This window comes from Erpetoichthys calabaricus, chromosome 8, assembly GCF_900747795.2.
Source record: "Erpetoichthys calabaricus chromosome 8, fErpCal1.3, whole genome shotgun sequence".
Taxonomy (NCBI): domain Eukaryota; kingdom Metazoa; phylum Chordata; class Cladistia; order Polypteriformes; family Polypteridae; genus Erpetoichthys; species Erpetoichthys calabaricus.
Window position 1 is genome coordinate 76,463,113 of NC_041401.2, and position 16,108 is coordinate 76,479,220.

General features: G+C 37.3%; 1 protein-coding gene across 1 annotated transcript; it reads left to right on the forward strand.

Moving 5' to 3' along the window:
• Positions 1-61: 61 nt before the first annotated feature.
• sbds (SBDS ribosome maturation factor) lies at positions 62-13,693 on the forward strand. The gene is made up of 5 exons (XM_028806822.2): positions 62-286; positions 7,956-8,085; positions 8,498-8,698; positions 10,960-11,124; positions 12,770-13,693. The coding sequence occupies exons 1-5, from the start codon at positions 159-161 to the stop codon at positions 12,896-12,898; spliced, it is 753 nt and encodes a 250-aa protein (XP_028662655.1). The 5' UTR covers positions 62-158; the 3' UTR covers positions 12,899-13,693.
• The last annotated feature ends 2,415 nt before the right edge of the window (positions 13,694-16,108 follow it).

Here is a 16,108-nt window from a genome sequence, read left to right on the forward strand (position 1 = left end):
TCAGCGGGCTCTGCACATCTGTCTGCAGCCGGAACGGTGCACTTCAGGCTGTGCTTCCTACGGAAGATTCACGCCGTGACACCCTTCTTAACAGTGGCCTTCATCTAGACATATGTCCGCAGCAGTAACGTAGTTTCTCATTTAACGCGACCGGCACAATGTCGATTTTCACGCCAACCAACCAAATCCGACTGACCAATGTCGCAGTTGTAAGGATGAAGAAGGGAGGAAAGAGGTTTGAAATCGCGTGCTACAAAAATAAAGTCATGAGCTGGAGGAGTGGCGCGTATGTATTGTAGCGTGTTTACATTTGATTCTGGATTGGCTGTGTTACCCGGCTGAACTCGGGAAATTGCATAAGACAGTGGGCCTCAAGTTATAGTGCTGTCGGTTAATCGGGTGTATCAGAAGTATTAAGTAACTAGCGCTTTTCTGTATACAATGTTCGTAGGGTTTTTACCAAAAACAATTTTTTTTGGCAATGGTTAAGAGTATGGACCGAGGACTTCAAATCCTCAGGTTCTAGGTTCAAATTCTGCTACTGACACAGTGTGACCATAAATGAGTCACTTCACCTGCCTGTACAAAGTAAAAAAATGTAACCAATTGTATTTCAAATGTTGTAACTCGCCTTGGATAAAGTCAAGTAATAATACTAACATTGTTAGGTCACAAGTAAAAATCTAATAATGAGAATAATATATACTCAAAATTCGCATCATTCCTAGTGATTATCAGTTTCAATTCAAAAGAATACACGCTCCTGTAAAACTGTTTTGATATTACCATCAACAAAAGCCTATTGCTCGAACGTTTTATAAACTGTAGCATATTCAAGAGTAGATAGATAGATCTATCTATCTATCTATCTACTCTTGAATATGCTACAGTTTATAAAACGGTGTCGAACGTTTTATAAACTGTAGCATATTCAAGAGTAGATAGATCTATCTATCTATCTACTCTTGAATATGCTACAGTTTATAAAACGTTCTATCTATCTACTCTTGAATATGCTACAGTTTATAAAACGTTCGAGCAATAGGCTTTTGTTGATGGTAATATCAAAACAGTTTTACAGGAGCGTGTATTCTTTTGAATTGAAACTGATAATCACTAGGAATGATGCGAATTTTGAGTATATATTATTCTCATTATTAGATTTTTACTTGTTCATGACATTTATTGAAGTATTTCTTCTTGTGTTTGTTATATGTTTAATCTTACAGTTTTTTTTAACATAGCCATTGGCACACTATAAATTTCTAAAACTGAATTGCATTTTAACTTTATTACAATGGAGCAGTGGGGAACCTGTTATGTTTAAAATGATGCTGTCAGTTTCCTCTTGTCTTGGAATCGAAGACACAACTTCCACCTCTACTTCTATCTCTTACTGCATTTTTGCTTCTAGTGGAGCAACACCAACACTCAGATCCACAGTATATGGCACAAACATTTGACCTTTATAGCGCTTGCTAACTATTAAACTTTGCATCTTCCCAGAGCTTAACTGAACTTTCTCTTTCCATTACACACCTTACTGTATGAGGCAAACGCGATCATGTCTGTTTTCTCCTGTCCAGGGCATTGCCTCAACTTCAGTCGTCCGTTCACCTTTTTGGTTAGTGCTGCTGTCATTCGCTTGCTGTCAAGCAAGTAAGTTAGCATAATATTAATAAACATCGACAAATAAAATATGGGTCAGAAAAGTTTCTTACTGCCTGTAACATGGCCAAATTGCAGTCAACTCAAAAAGTTTTAAGATTTTGTGGTATTTAGTTTTTCTATTGTAGTATGTATTTTTTTAACACCTAAACACTGAGATATAGATACAGATACATAATTTTTTAGCATATATGTAATGTCCTGGATATACAATCCTGTCAAACTTCAACTTTTTAAGTAAATGAGAAATAGTATTTTTGTTGATGAACTATTGAGTCAACTTTGCATTATATATACAGTCGATTCCTCTTAATTGAGACACATTAGAACTAGGACATTTTGTCCCAATTAAGCGACCGCCCCAATTAAGCGAATTCCACATAAAATTAAACAATAAATAATTTTCTTTCAATATTTTAATAAAATTAGTGAACCCAAATATAAATTATAAGAAAGTAATATAAGCTGTGAAGAAAAAATAATAATAAATTCTAAAGTAAAATAATTAGGTATGTACATACAATTTAATGCTGCAAAAATGCATCAAGTGTAGTCTGTCTTTTGTTTTTGTAAGTTTGTACTTTGTCCTTTGCAGTTCGTCTTTTCTGTAATGCCCATTCCTCACGCGGTTGATTTTCTTGTTGTAAGAGACGCACTATGGTATATTTTGGTACACCAGTTATCTCAGCGAGCCTACGATGGCTTGTATTAAATGGCTGGCTTTTAATTTTATCCAGCAAAGCAATTTTACTTGAAAGTGTAAAATAATTTCTTGGCATCTTGGCAAGGGTTATAATTTTATAAATAAAATTGACAAAAAAAAAAGTTTACTTATACGTTATACGTACACGCGAGGTGGTGTAGGGGTAACTGAATACGGTTCGGTAGTGGTGACGGTAGACTATTAAGCAGACATGTGCTACTCCACTCTAAGATTTTACTATCTAAACTTACCAGTGCTTCTTCGATGGGTGACTATAGATGACCAAGTTGCAGCACGCGTCTGCTTCTGTCCCATATATATATACACTGTATATTATAATAAAAAAATCTTGGGTCGAGAAGTGATCTTCTCGGAAAGACGCTTTGACGTCCTGCGAGACTACTTTTACAACCTTTGGAAGCAAGACCCGTGAGATGGTGACTTTTGCACATCACGCCCTACTTACAACCAATTTAAAACAAGATCATGGACATCTAACCTCTCAGTAGTTGGAATGCTTTTGGCAGACACACTTCATGTGCTCCCAGCTCTTAAAAATTTTATACGTTGTAGATGGCACGTCAACAATTAAGCGACGAAGAAAGAGCAGCATGTCGAAAAGAAGGCAAAAAAGAATGCACAAAAGAACAATAATCTATGTGCAAATTCAGAAAATAAGGAAAGTAATAATCAGCTCAGACCAAGTGGAATTGAAAACCTCATATGTCCAATCAGGGTCAGAAATAAAAGATTTCATAAAGACGTTCAAAAACGTTGGTGCGATACACATGCAGAGCAGGTTAGATATTATTAAAGCAGTGGAATTCGAAAGGCTCAAAAAAAAACGTTGGCGCAATACACATGCAGAGGAGGTTAGAGATTATGAAAGTAGTAAAATTCGAAAGTATCAAAAATAAAGAAAGTAAAGATCGCATTAGCACAAACAAACAGAAATTATTACTTTGTGAAATAACGGAACAGCAAAAAGAGATCAAATATATGGACATAGGTGATATGTCAGAAGTATATAGATATTGTAAGGCTTTAAAGTTAAGTCGGAGACTTGTAGATCGTCAAATTCATGTTGCCATTAGGGAAAAGTAGTGTTGCCTCCCAGTGAAGAGGCATATCCACGAGAATTAAAAGATTTGTTGTTTCGTGAAAGTGAAATCCACAAATACTACAGGCAAAATATCAGAGTCTACAATAAAAGTTTCGCGTTCGCATCATGCAGTGCTCAAAACGTGGATTTACACAATAATGGACCATACACTATGAGAATCCGTGGTCCCGCAACAATTAAAGCTACGACAAATTTAATTTTGAAGAAACCACAATTCGGTTAGGTGTATATTTATGATCACGGAGAAGCGATGCAACATAGAATCGAAAGAGTATGTAACAATTTCCATGAAAATAACAATCTCTTTAAATTGTATATCCGGATAACCAAACCCAGGGGTGTGCGAGCAAAGCCCCCTAGTATATATATTAGAAAATAAGATGAACGGATGCCAACGGTTAATGTTTGAGCAAATGTATCCATCAGTGTAAACTCCATGGTTACCAGTTTCTATGTGTGATGGATCTACATGTAAAAATACATGTAAAGAATTTCACAATATCTCAGTGCTTGGGAACTGCTTTGGCATGTTCTTTCATAACAGAAGGATGATTTAAAAATGAAGGATGTCTATTTGTCATCAGAATGTGGAAGGAAATTAAACACGGGGAGAACATCCAGACTCTACCCAGATTGTGACCAACCACAGGATTTCAACACAGGACAATGGATTTGTACGGCAGCAGCACTAAACCATTGTACCCCCATTCCTTCCCATGTCATTATAACATTCAATTATGGACAAAATTATTAGTCTCCCCAATAGTAATGAAACAGAACCATTGGCTTTACTGAGGAAGTGATCAGTACTAGAAGTGTTTACATGATGTTTACTTCCTAAAGAATAAAGACAAGTTTCCCAAGAAGTTTGAGGAAAATATTTTACTGATGCAATTAGTTAAAAATTATTTACATTTTTTGAAACAAGAAAAAACAAAAATGGCAAGGACAAAATTATTAGCCCTCTGACAATTAATAGTCAATAGTGTACTCTTTCTGAATGACAACTGACAGCATCCTCCTACTGTAGTTTCTAACCAGATTGGTACAGGTCTCTTGGGGGATCTTAGCCTATTCCTCCTTGGCAAATTGCTCCAGCTTACCCAGTGTGGAAGAAGCACAAGAGACAAAGAAAAAAGTTTGGGGTTCCACCCTGTATATTAATAATAGTTTCTCAAAAAGACACAGTGAATGCAGAGTAGTCTCAAACGGCCAAGTCCAAGAAGGGACTAACTGGAGAAGGCAAGTGGCTGGCTTTATAGATAGTGGGAAGGAAGACGAAGGTCCAACAGGGAACAGGCGAACGTGAGATTAGTAGGAGGGTGTGGTCTGGAAACGGAAGTGAAACCTGATTGGGGTTTATGTGGTCTTTTCCTTCTGGTGATCTGCAGAGGAGGGAAAAAAGACATTAGTGCACTTTGTCAACCCCTGTCCTGGCATTTTACCCTTGGTTAAGCCCAGACTGGCAGCAGATTTCTTCACATTATCTTTCAAAATCTCAACATAAGCTTGCTTCTTTGTGATGTCATGTGTCAAACAAGATTCACTGTGCCTGATGCAGCAGTACAACCTCACAGCATCATGCTCCCTCCTCCATGTTTAACTGTGTGAACTACGTTTTACAGTTGATGAGCTCTCACTTCTTTCGCCATACAGAAGTACAATCTACTGTATGTGACTGCACAACTGTAGTTGTGTCTAATTAGACCAAAGGACTAACTTCCAGAAATCATCCCCATGTTTCAGATGGTCCTGGGCAAACTTCAGTCTGGCTTTGATGTGTTGCTATGTGAGCAACACAACATTCTTTTTTGAGACTTCTAATCCAGAAGAAGCCAGTTCACCAATAGTTGGCTTCACAGAGATCCAGGGGTTCTTGTTGATATCCCTGATGATTTTCCTATACAAAATCAAAATGTTGCACTTGCAACCACATCAAGGTTTGTTTCTAACAGAGTGCATCCAACATACAGCTGTTCTGGAGACTGGCACTTTTGGAAATGGCAGTATATGGCCTTCCTTCTTAAAATGGGCATCCACTACCTTCTTTCTGAGGTCCGGATTTAATCCTTTGGTTTTTAGCATGATGAAGATACTTGTTACAAAAAATTTTAAGAGTGGTGCCTCTCAGCCTAGCCTTAAAGTGCCACAAGCCCTGCTCATTTGAGCCAATTTACTGAGCTCCGTGCTGACTGATTGAGGCAAACAAGTCATATGGGGTTCAGGAGTGGTTTGAAACCTGAAAACTTCAATAAGAAAATTTAAGTTATTCACATGAGGGCTAATCATTGTAAACTCCCTTTTTTCAATATTTTTTATTACAACAATCTAGAAGATTTTTACACAGTCCCAGATGTACCAAATGGGGGGGGCTTTACATTGATAAATATTTTACTCTGTAAGGTTTCATGAATGTTGTTAACATTGGACAGAATTTTAGGAAAATGTTCTATTTGTTTTGAGAAGCTAATGATTTATCCTTAACTGTAACGTCTCAAAACTCAGTTAATGCAGTTCAGAATCTGTGTCAAGTCAACATTGTACCCAGTTACCAGTGTGCCAAATCGTAGGCTTGTATTTTCATTAGTTTCTGAGATATGGTGGGCTTTAAAAAGGCGAGGTGGCCCTAATTTTATTGAAAAGTGACAAAGTTCTATAAGTTATAAATTTTAAAGTGTTAATGGTACATGCATGACATTGTCATGATTGTTATTTAGTATTATAGGTCTTTAACAACTAAAATAATTTGCACATACTTGCATATTTGCCAATTTATAGCTTGCTGAAAATTTGATTTAAAATATTATTTTTGTGTTTTAGAGACACTTTGGCCCCCTTTATCTTCACACTAAACCACATAAGATCTTTCACGTTTTAATAGGCATTACTTGTGTTATAGTTGTTCTTCTTTATCAACTAGGTGCCTATCCTAAAGAAATCAACCTTTATAATTTATGAGGCTTTAAAAAATAAAAATGATTTCTTATCTTTATTTTAAATGCATAATGCCCATATATGACAAAGTCTACCATAAAGAGAATTCTGCCACTGACTTAATTAGGAAATGCACAAAATACGAAATAGGTAAATTGAACCAAACCGTAATGAACATCCAGTTCATCTGCACTGATAAAGAGTTAGTGTCACAAACTGTAGACACGAGTTTCTAGGTCAGTCACCGTTCCCTGGAACAAGACACAACCACTCATTTATCTGACTCAGGCAAAAGCATCTACAGGTTAGCAGGACCTAGTTACATTGAGGATTTGAGTTTGAATTATCCAAAAGAAACAAATCAAACTACTGGGAAATCAGGAGTCCGTGAGACAAGTACAAATCTTGGGAAATACGCTGTGTGTGTCTGTGACCAGCAGTTATGGATGGACAACGTTTGTTCAAAATTAGAAAAGGAACAAGATCTAAAGACAAATTAATGCATCCTCATAGTCTGTCTGAGGCTTACAGGAGGGCACAAGAGAGAGAATATCTGTTGGGTCCCTCTTGAGCATATCCTGAAGATCATTGATGCACTACTTGCATAAACTGGCAGACAGTATAAACTTCCAAATGATGTGTAAAACCACAACGGTGCATTGTTTAAGCTCTTAAAGAAGACACTATTTCTTTGCAGTTTGTTTAAATTACAGAACTGGGTTTAGCAGAATAAATTAAATACATTTTATTTAGACATAAAATACATATGCATTCACTGATAATTTTTTATAATTGTATTACATAGGTCTGTGAACATATTGTATGTTGTATGAAACATGGAATGCTTGATACCTTAGTAAATATAGTTTGGTTCAACTATATGCAAAGATACTAAGTAAGCCATGGTCTTTCCAGTGGTATAATTCTTTTTATGGTAAACTTTATCATACATGGGCAATATGCATTTGAAGTACACTAATGCAGTATAGGCATGAATGATGTTTTCCATTTTTAATGCCTCATAAATCAAAACTATACAGTAGAGATGGGGCACGTCTTTGGCACGTTTAGAGGGTGCAAATACAGCAATGGAATATAGAAGGCAATTTTCAAAAAAGTGCAGGGGACAATAACTTTACAGAAATTTGTAGCTGGTGTCAGATTTTTATTGATTTATTTTATCACATCTTGAAATTATGAAAGTGATGAACAAAAATAAAAAGCTGCTCATCAAAAAATAAGTATGAAATATCTAGGTGTATTGCTAGGCTGATTCCAAGACAGTGTTGACATGTAGATTCTGTTGTTTTCATGCGCTTCCTTGTTACTATGCAATTGCAACTCAGTTTTATGTTAAAGTGAAACACCTTTGAGATACAGAATGGAGCTTATATGAACAACTTATTACTTTGGATTTTTTTAATATATTTTTGTTATGTCTTGAAGTATGTGGGCTAGGATTTCATATATCTACTTTCAGCGGTATTCTAGCAAATATAATGCAGACTGTTTTTTTTCCCATTGTAGAGAGAAAGACCTTGACGAAGTCCTCCAAACTCACACTGTTTTCATCAATGTGTCAAAAGGCCAAGTAGCAAAGAAAGAAGACCTTTCCAAAGCCTTCGGCACTGAAGACATGACAGAAATCTGCAAGCAGGCAAGGCACATTAGCAGTTACCATCAGATGCTCAGAATTTTATTCTAGAGTCACTTTTAAGTACAGTGTACAAAGTGGCAGCTGAGTGTTTACATTTAGAATTATTATACTTGAAAAGGTTTTATAATTTGATTATGCGACTCTCTACCTTTGGTCTATGGTAGGTACAGTATGTGGCTTTTAATAGTTACTATACTGCTGTGTTATGTGAGACATGTAGTAAATCATGAAGAATTATAATATTGAAACCAGTCAATGTCAGAAAATCGTCACAAGTTTGTATGCTCTTGACATGAGCATACAAATACGAGACAAATATGGGCTGTTTTATTCCCTAGCTTTTATTAGCCATACTGTTATAGAGATGACTTTTGAAGTTTATCAATTTTTCATGTTTCAATAATATTTTAAGATTCTAGCCAAAGGTGAACTACAAGTTTCTGACAAAGAGCGGCACACCCAGCTAGAGCAAATGTTCCGTGATATTGCAACCATTGTAGCAGAAAAGTGTGTCAACCCAGAAACCAAAAGACCCTACCCTGTGAGTCTGATTGAACGTGCCATGAAGGATATCCACTATTCTGTCAAGGCCAACAAGAGCACAAAACAACAGGTGAGCGGGGCAAGGTAACTGATTTAGCTTGCAAACTCATTAAGTGTGCTGTTTTTGGTGAAAGCTTACACTCAATGGACAAAAGAATTGGGACACACCTCTTAATTATTGAATTCAGGTGTTTCAGTCAGGCCCATTGCCACAAGTGTATAAAATCAACCACCTTGTCATGCAGTCTCCATTTACAAACATTTGTGAAACAAAGTGAGTCATTCTGAAGAGCTCAGTGGCTTCAAGCGTGGTACTGTGATAGGATGCCACCTTTGCAAATAGATGGTTGGTGAAATTTCATCCGTGCTAGATATTCCACAGTCAACTGTAAGTGGTATTATTGGAAAGTGGAAACTTTTAGGAATAACAGCAACTCAGCCACAAAGCGGAAGACTGCATATGTCACAGAGCAGGGTCAACAACTGCTAAGGGTGTATGGTGCGTAAAAGTCGCCAACACTCTGCTGATTCCATAGCTGATAAGTTCCAAACTTCCATTGGCATTAATGTAAGCATAAAATCTTCATGGAATGGGTTTCCGTGGCTGAGCAGCTGGACATAAGTTTCATATCACCAAGTCCAATGCCAAGTGTCAGATGTAGTGTAAAGCATAACACCACTGGATGGAGTGACAAATCGCACCTCTCGGTTTGGCAGTTAAATGGGTGATCTGTGTTTGGAGGATGCCGGGAGAATGTTACGTGCCTGACTGCATTATGCCAACTGTGCAGTTTGGTGGAGGAGGGATAATGGGGTAGGACCCTACTTCCAGTGAAGGGCAATCTTAATGCTTCAGTAAACCAAGACATTTTAGACAACGCTATGCTTCCAACTTTGTGAAAACAGTTTGGGAAAAGCCTTTTTCTATTCCAGCATGACTGTGCCCAGTGCACAAAGCAACGTCCATAAAGACATGGTTGGATGAGTTCGATGTGGAAGAACTTGACTGGCCCTCACAGAGCCCTGACCTCAACCCTATCAAACACCTTTGGGATGAACTGGAACAGAAATTGCAAGCCAGGACTTCTGATCCAACATCATTGCCTGACCTCATAAATCCTCTACAGAATGAATGGGCACAAATTCCAACAGAAACACTCTGAAATCTTGTGGAACTCCTTCCAAGAAGAGCGGAAGCTACAGTAGCCCCAAAGGGGGACCAACTCCATATTGAATTCTATGTATTTGAATGCAATGCTATTAAAAGTCCCTGTTGGTGTAATAGTCAGACATCCCAATACTTTTGTCCATACAGTGTATTTGGTTTGTTGGTAATGCTTTTTAGAACTTTAAGATAATATTGTTTTGGTAAACCTAATTAGTGTTTAACTAGGATCTTTGCCTTCTTTAACTAAAAATCAGTGGAAAAAGCAGTGGTACAGGTGATACTGCGTGTCCAAAGAAAGACCTAGTGTATGGAAATTGCATGGTGCCGGCTTGGGTGAGAGTTTGGGTTCCTGCTGTAGGAGATGGTGTTGAAGCCAGCGGGGAGTGCTAACTTTGTGGTCTGTGTGTGAATCCCAATGCTCCAGTGCAGTGCTGAACAATTGGTGCCATCCTTCAGATGAGATGTAAAACCAAGGTCTTGAATCTCTGTGGACATAAAAGATCCCCAAGCACCTTTCAAAAAGAGTAGGGTGTTCCCCAGTATCCTAGCTAAACTGCCCTTCATGGCCTGTTCATTCTGTCCCCCTAATCATGGTGAGTGTGCTAGTACAAGAATGGCTGTTGTCACATCATACAGGTGGATGCCCCCCATTCTCTATGTAAAGTGCTTTGAGTAGTGAGAAAAGTCCTATATAAATTCAATTAATTAAGTTCTATTAAGTAAGTACAGCTTTTGGAAATGCTGAACTTGCATGTACTGTCTTGCTGATTAGGGATAGAATGGAATTCACAGTGATCTAACATAGGGCATGGAATCATAGGGACTATATTCCTGATCACTACAGAAACCATCATTTTAAACAGTTTTTGCTTTTTTTTTCATTCAGGTTTTTGGGTTTAAAGAAGTTTTTCAGATTTTAAGGAAGCATGAATGTTAATGTTCATATAACTTCACCTGGGTAGTAAAAAGCAAATAAATTATAAAAACAATAATGGTCCATCTATTTGTTGCTTAGTATTTTGCTACTTGTAAAATGTTAAGTCAGTCCAAATGTTCCAAGCATATAGTGCAGACTGAGGTTTTCAACAGCTATATAAACTTTTACCTGATGCAGTAGCTTTGTGCTCCAAGTTAGATCCTCCACTTACAGACTGTCATTTTAGGCCCTGGAAGTGATCCGCCAGCTAAAGGAATCCATGCAGATTCAGCGAGCACACATGAGGCTGCGTCTTATTCTACCCGCAAAGGATGGAAAGAAGCTGAAAGAAAAACTTAAGTCCTTGATCCAGGTGGTAGAAAGTGAAGACTTTGATGAACAGCTGGAGATGGTAAGTAAGCCTTACAAATCCAACTATGAACATTCTGTACTTTCCTTATTGTCCTTATAAAAGATTGTACAGTTGAAAATTGTAAAATTGTTCCTTTTACTCTCTGAATTAGAAGTACATTTTTTTTTCTCAATTTACACAGCATATTAAGTGCAAAATAAATTAAAACCAAATCTTTTTTAAATGTTTGCCCCAAAGCCCATACTTTAGTGGCGGCAGATATTTTGGTTCAAAATTCAGATATATTTATGGATTCCTCCTCACTGAAATTGCTTTGCCCATTGAAGCAGTTTTTAAGGAACAGATTCCATTTGCTGTTCCCTGTGACATAAAGGGCCGAGTCCCTGCAGTTAAAATAAAAAAATATATCTGTATAACATGACCCTGCAGTGGGCTGGCTCCCTGCCCTGGGATTTGTTCCTGCCTTACACCCTGTGCTGGCTGGGTTTGGCTCCAGCAGACCCCCGTGACCCTGTGTTAGGATATAGTGGGTTGGACGATGAATGAATGAATGTATAACATGATGATAATGTTAAAAACAGACTCTATGCTTTATTTGCTGTGTTCACATTGCTTTATCAGTTTGATTACCATCAGAAGTACTAGGGTGTTGTACCGTGTTGTGTATCTTGCCTGAAGAAGGGGCCTGAGTTGCCTCGAAAGCTTGCATATTGTAATCTTTTTAGTTAGCCAATAAAAGGTGTCATTTTGCTTGGCTTTTCTCTCTATTACCATCAGACAAACATTTCCCTCACAGTCTTAGTATGGCAAATTACAGGCAGGAGAACTGCTTACATTTAGGAACTTCTCTTTATGGCTATATTCACAAACACTGATGTCCTCTGGGTGTTTTCTCTCATATCTATGAAAATTGCCCTATGGCTTTGTGGTTGGTTACTCAGGTTCATAATTCCTTCTTTAGCTTATTTAGGTAGAGAGGCTGGCCTGCTTTAAGCAGACCCTTTTTAGTGGTTTAATATCCTCTTATTGTTAATGATCAACTTCACTGAATTGCTGTAAATGTTTAACACCTTCCCTTGATGCATGCCTGCTTGTAATTTTGTCAACATCTACTGTGGACAGCTACATACTCTTAAACTATAATAGCAACTTTCGATACACCATGACAATATATGGATTAATTTCTTCTAAAAACATTTAGCCAATTAAGGCAAAACAACTGGACTTCATTCTTTTTGATAATACATCCACCTTTATAAAAGGGCAAGTGACTTTCTGGTTGCAACATCACCGCTGTCCACCAGATGATCCATCATAAGCATCAGCACTGCGTTTACAAATCCTGTAACAAATGTTATGTAACAGAGACACAGCAACAGACAGACACACGGCACTGCAAACATTAACACTGAGGTCGATGTTGATTACTTGGATTTCAACACGTCTTAGATGGGTAACACAGCTAGTTTATTTTAAAAGAACTATAGGTAACATGCTATACCTTCCATGTTTTGTTCTAAGCCTAACCCTACCCCTAGGTAACCAGCGAGTCTCATTTCAATGCCAAACATAGCACAAAATTTTAAAATTTCTGTATAATGAACTGACTTTTCCCAAGAAGCCTGGCCATCTGACAAAAGTTTCTTGCACCCTTTTTTTTTCTCCCTTGGCCATCGCTTTGAAGGTATGCCTTATTGACCCTGGGTGCTTCAGAGAGATGGATGAGCTTGTTCGCTGCGAGACAAAAGGGAAAGGAACACTGGAGGTGCTGAGCCTCAAAGATGTGGAAGAAGGAGATGAGAAACTTGAGTAAGAGACCAACCTTTAAATCTACAAATGCTGCTGAAGATTCCTTTCCAGTGTGGCTGAGGGGGTGTAAGGCATCCCCAAGGACAGATGACTACCTGTATTCATCACAACTATTTATCTTTATGAATTGGATTACTCAAATGACTACTGCATAAACCTAACAAGCCTTTTACTGTTTGTTTTGGAACCATCCCTTTCTCCTATGCAGACTATTTCTATTATAGTTTTTTTAGTGGTTGAACAAGATCCAGTAAGGATTTTGCTTCTTCCTGCCGTTTCTACTAAATTGCAGATGTCAATCTTTGAATAGTGGTTGGAGGACAGGTAAATGTAATAAATGTAACTAGAACCTCAGTTATAAAATCAATTTAGCTATATTCAAGAGATTTAAATTTTTACTAAATTGGTTTTTCCATTTTATTTATGTATTCTTTGAAACTACTACAATAATTCTAAAGAAAAAAAAGTGTTTAGCTTCTTTCTTTTTAGATTTGATTTCCCTTTAATATTAGGACATTCTGTACGGCGAAAAAGCAGTTAGAGATGCGGATCATTTATGTTTGTGAAACTGCATTCTTAAATGTATTCCTGTAGTCTCAGTGAATTTAAAATAATTTTCCCTGCTAAACCGTACAGGAGTCTACTTCTGTGCTAGGCCACTAATACTTTACTGATAGTTTCAAAATTGAAAAACTTTTAAAGCAATCTTCATTATTTATTATAACCAGAAGTGATACGTTCCCTCTGTATCTCAAAATCTGTTTCTTCTGCACAATAAAGAAGGTTGAACTAATGAGAATTTTCAGTTTAAACATCTTACTTGCTTGGTTTCACAGAAGAATACCATAACTGAAGCAGGACAGAGCAGCAGATAGTTTTTTTTTTTTGCCTTTTTGGACAAGTCTTCTTAAGCTCATCCAATGAAACTGCACATTTTAGATTTGTCTCCAGACATTTTCAGTTTATTTTCTTACTAATCAATGACCAGAGTCATGGATGAAGAATGTGTATTAAGAATTAAGTAATTAAAAATTACAGGCATTTAAGGAGTGACAATCTAAAGCAGTGGTGTCAGGCTCCATTGCTGCAGGTTTTCCTTCCAGCCATTTTCTTATTTACCAGTTACTGCTGCTAGTAGAACAAATGTCTTTTGCCTTCAATGTAATTGATTTGCTTTTTAAGAGTTTCCTGAACCAGCGGACAAACAATAAAAGGTTATCAAAACAAGGCTAAAGATGACCAGCTAACTTGGGGTTCTCATACTTCGTTCCCAGAAGACCTCCTTTTTTGGTGCATGTTTTTTTAATTAGAAGCAAGTTCTTGATGTCAATGAAACAACACATCATACTGGCACACCTGTCATTTCCAAAGCTGTTTTTTTTTTTTTTTGAGAGCATCATCAACATGTTTTATATCCCACAACAAATTAGTATTTCTCACACATTCATTACTTGTCAAAATTTTATTAAACATATTGTATGGTGGATCAAGTTAGCTGGTCATGTACTGGCTTGCTTTGCATCTCATGATTGTTTTTTGGAGTTGAAACTGTTGCAGCAAAAAATTCAAAAAGACTTGGACAAGCTTCAAAACTGTGCAAATACCTAGAATATATAGTTTAATGTAGAAAAGTGCAAAGTGGTCGATCTGGGCAAACGGAACATCGATTATAAATAAAAGATGTGAGACACGGTCATACAGAAAGCAACCTCTGAAAAGGATTTAGAGGTTTATATTGACAACATTTTCATCGGCTAAGCAATAAACAGAAGCAATTAAAAAGGCAAATACAATGTTAGATTATCAGAAAACCTGTTAAATTTAAGTCAAGGGACGTTATGTTCTGACTCTATAAGGCAACAGTAAGACCGCATCGGGTGTACTAAACCCTTTTAGTCACAAGCAGAGAAGACGGCCTGTGGACCTAATCTAGGTATTTAAAATCCCCAAAGGCATTGATAAAGTAGATCCAACAACATTCTTTCAGTTTAAGGGTGAATCACATACTCGAGGACATCACTGGAAATGAAGGGGAAATGCATTTAAAACTGAAGCCAGGAAGCACATCTTCACATAAAGAGTTGTGGGAGTCTGGAACAAACTGCGGAGACATGTAGTTGAATCAGAAACCTTGACAACCTTTTAGAAGGGTCTGGATGAGATATTGGGACAGCTTAGCCTTTAGCTAAACAAACAGGCTGGATGGACTGAATGTCTTCCTCTCATTTGTCAAAATTCTTATGTTGCAGAACTGATTTGGATGTTACAGTACCTACTGCCAGATGGAAGTGGGACAAAGAGACTGTAAGACGGGTGGGAGCGGTCCTTCACAATGCTATTGGTTTTGCGAATACAACACTTTACAAGGAGGTTTTTAATGGACGGCCCACTGATCATTAACTGTGTGCACTATCCACTGTAGGGCTTTACAATCAGAATCAGAGAATGGAGGGAGACAGGCTTGTCTTTCACAGCCACTGAAGGAAGTGGAGATGCTGCTGGGCTATTTTAGCTACAGAAGTGAAGTTAACGGACCACGTAAGGTCATAGGATAGTATGCAAGTTTGCTTTCTTGGTTTCAGGGAGTAATTAAAATACCTGCTTAGATCAAGGTTTTCTAATCTTGTTTGGCCTTTAATGGATAAAAAAAAAAAAAACAGGTCAAAAACTCATTTTATTTACAGACATTTTAAATTACAACTTAACTTTTGTTCAATAAAACCACAATGCAACTTGACTTTCATAATACAAATTTAAAAAAAAAAAAAACACACACACATACACAACACATAATACAGGGAAATGTCAGTCACATTTGTGCAACAAGATTCACGAAGTTCCCCAAGTCATAAAACTTAAAAGTTTTTAACTTTGAATAAATAATATTGTCAAAGGCACCAATTTCGGCAATGTTTACAAATGATGCTAGTCAGCAAGCTGTTTGCATTTAAAAGAAAACAATCTGTCCATGCACCCGGATAACTCTACGTACAGTACAAGGAGTTAAGACTAATGCACTTAAGACCTCACAAGTGTTTTTAAATTACAAAGACTACCAACTAAGAACAAAGCATGCCCCTCCAAAACAGGCTATGCCATTTTCAAACTGCCCCTCCATGTTGTATTGACACAATACATAACACATGAAAAAGGCAGGGGGTTTGGCTTAAGGTGGAAGACCAAAGAAGACACAACATGAGTGACCCAAGGAGAG

Coding starts and splice junctions, on each gene's coding strand:
- sbds (XM_028806822.2), top strand. CDS start 159: ATGTCGATTTTCACGCCAACCAACCAAATCCGACTGACCAATGTCGCA. Junction 287..7,955: donor ATGAGCTGGAGGAGTGGCGC/GTATGTATTGTA, acceptor TTCCCATTGTAG/AGAGAAAGACCTTGACGAAG. Junction 11,125..12,769: donor TTGATGAACAGCTGGAGATG/GTAAGTAAGCCT, acceptor ATCGCTTTGAAG/GTATGCCTTATTGACCCTGG.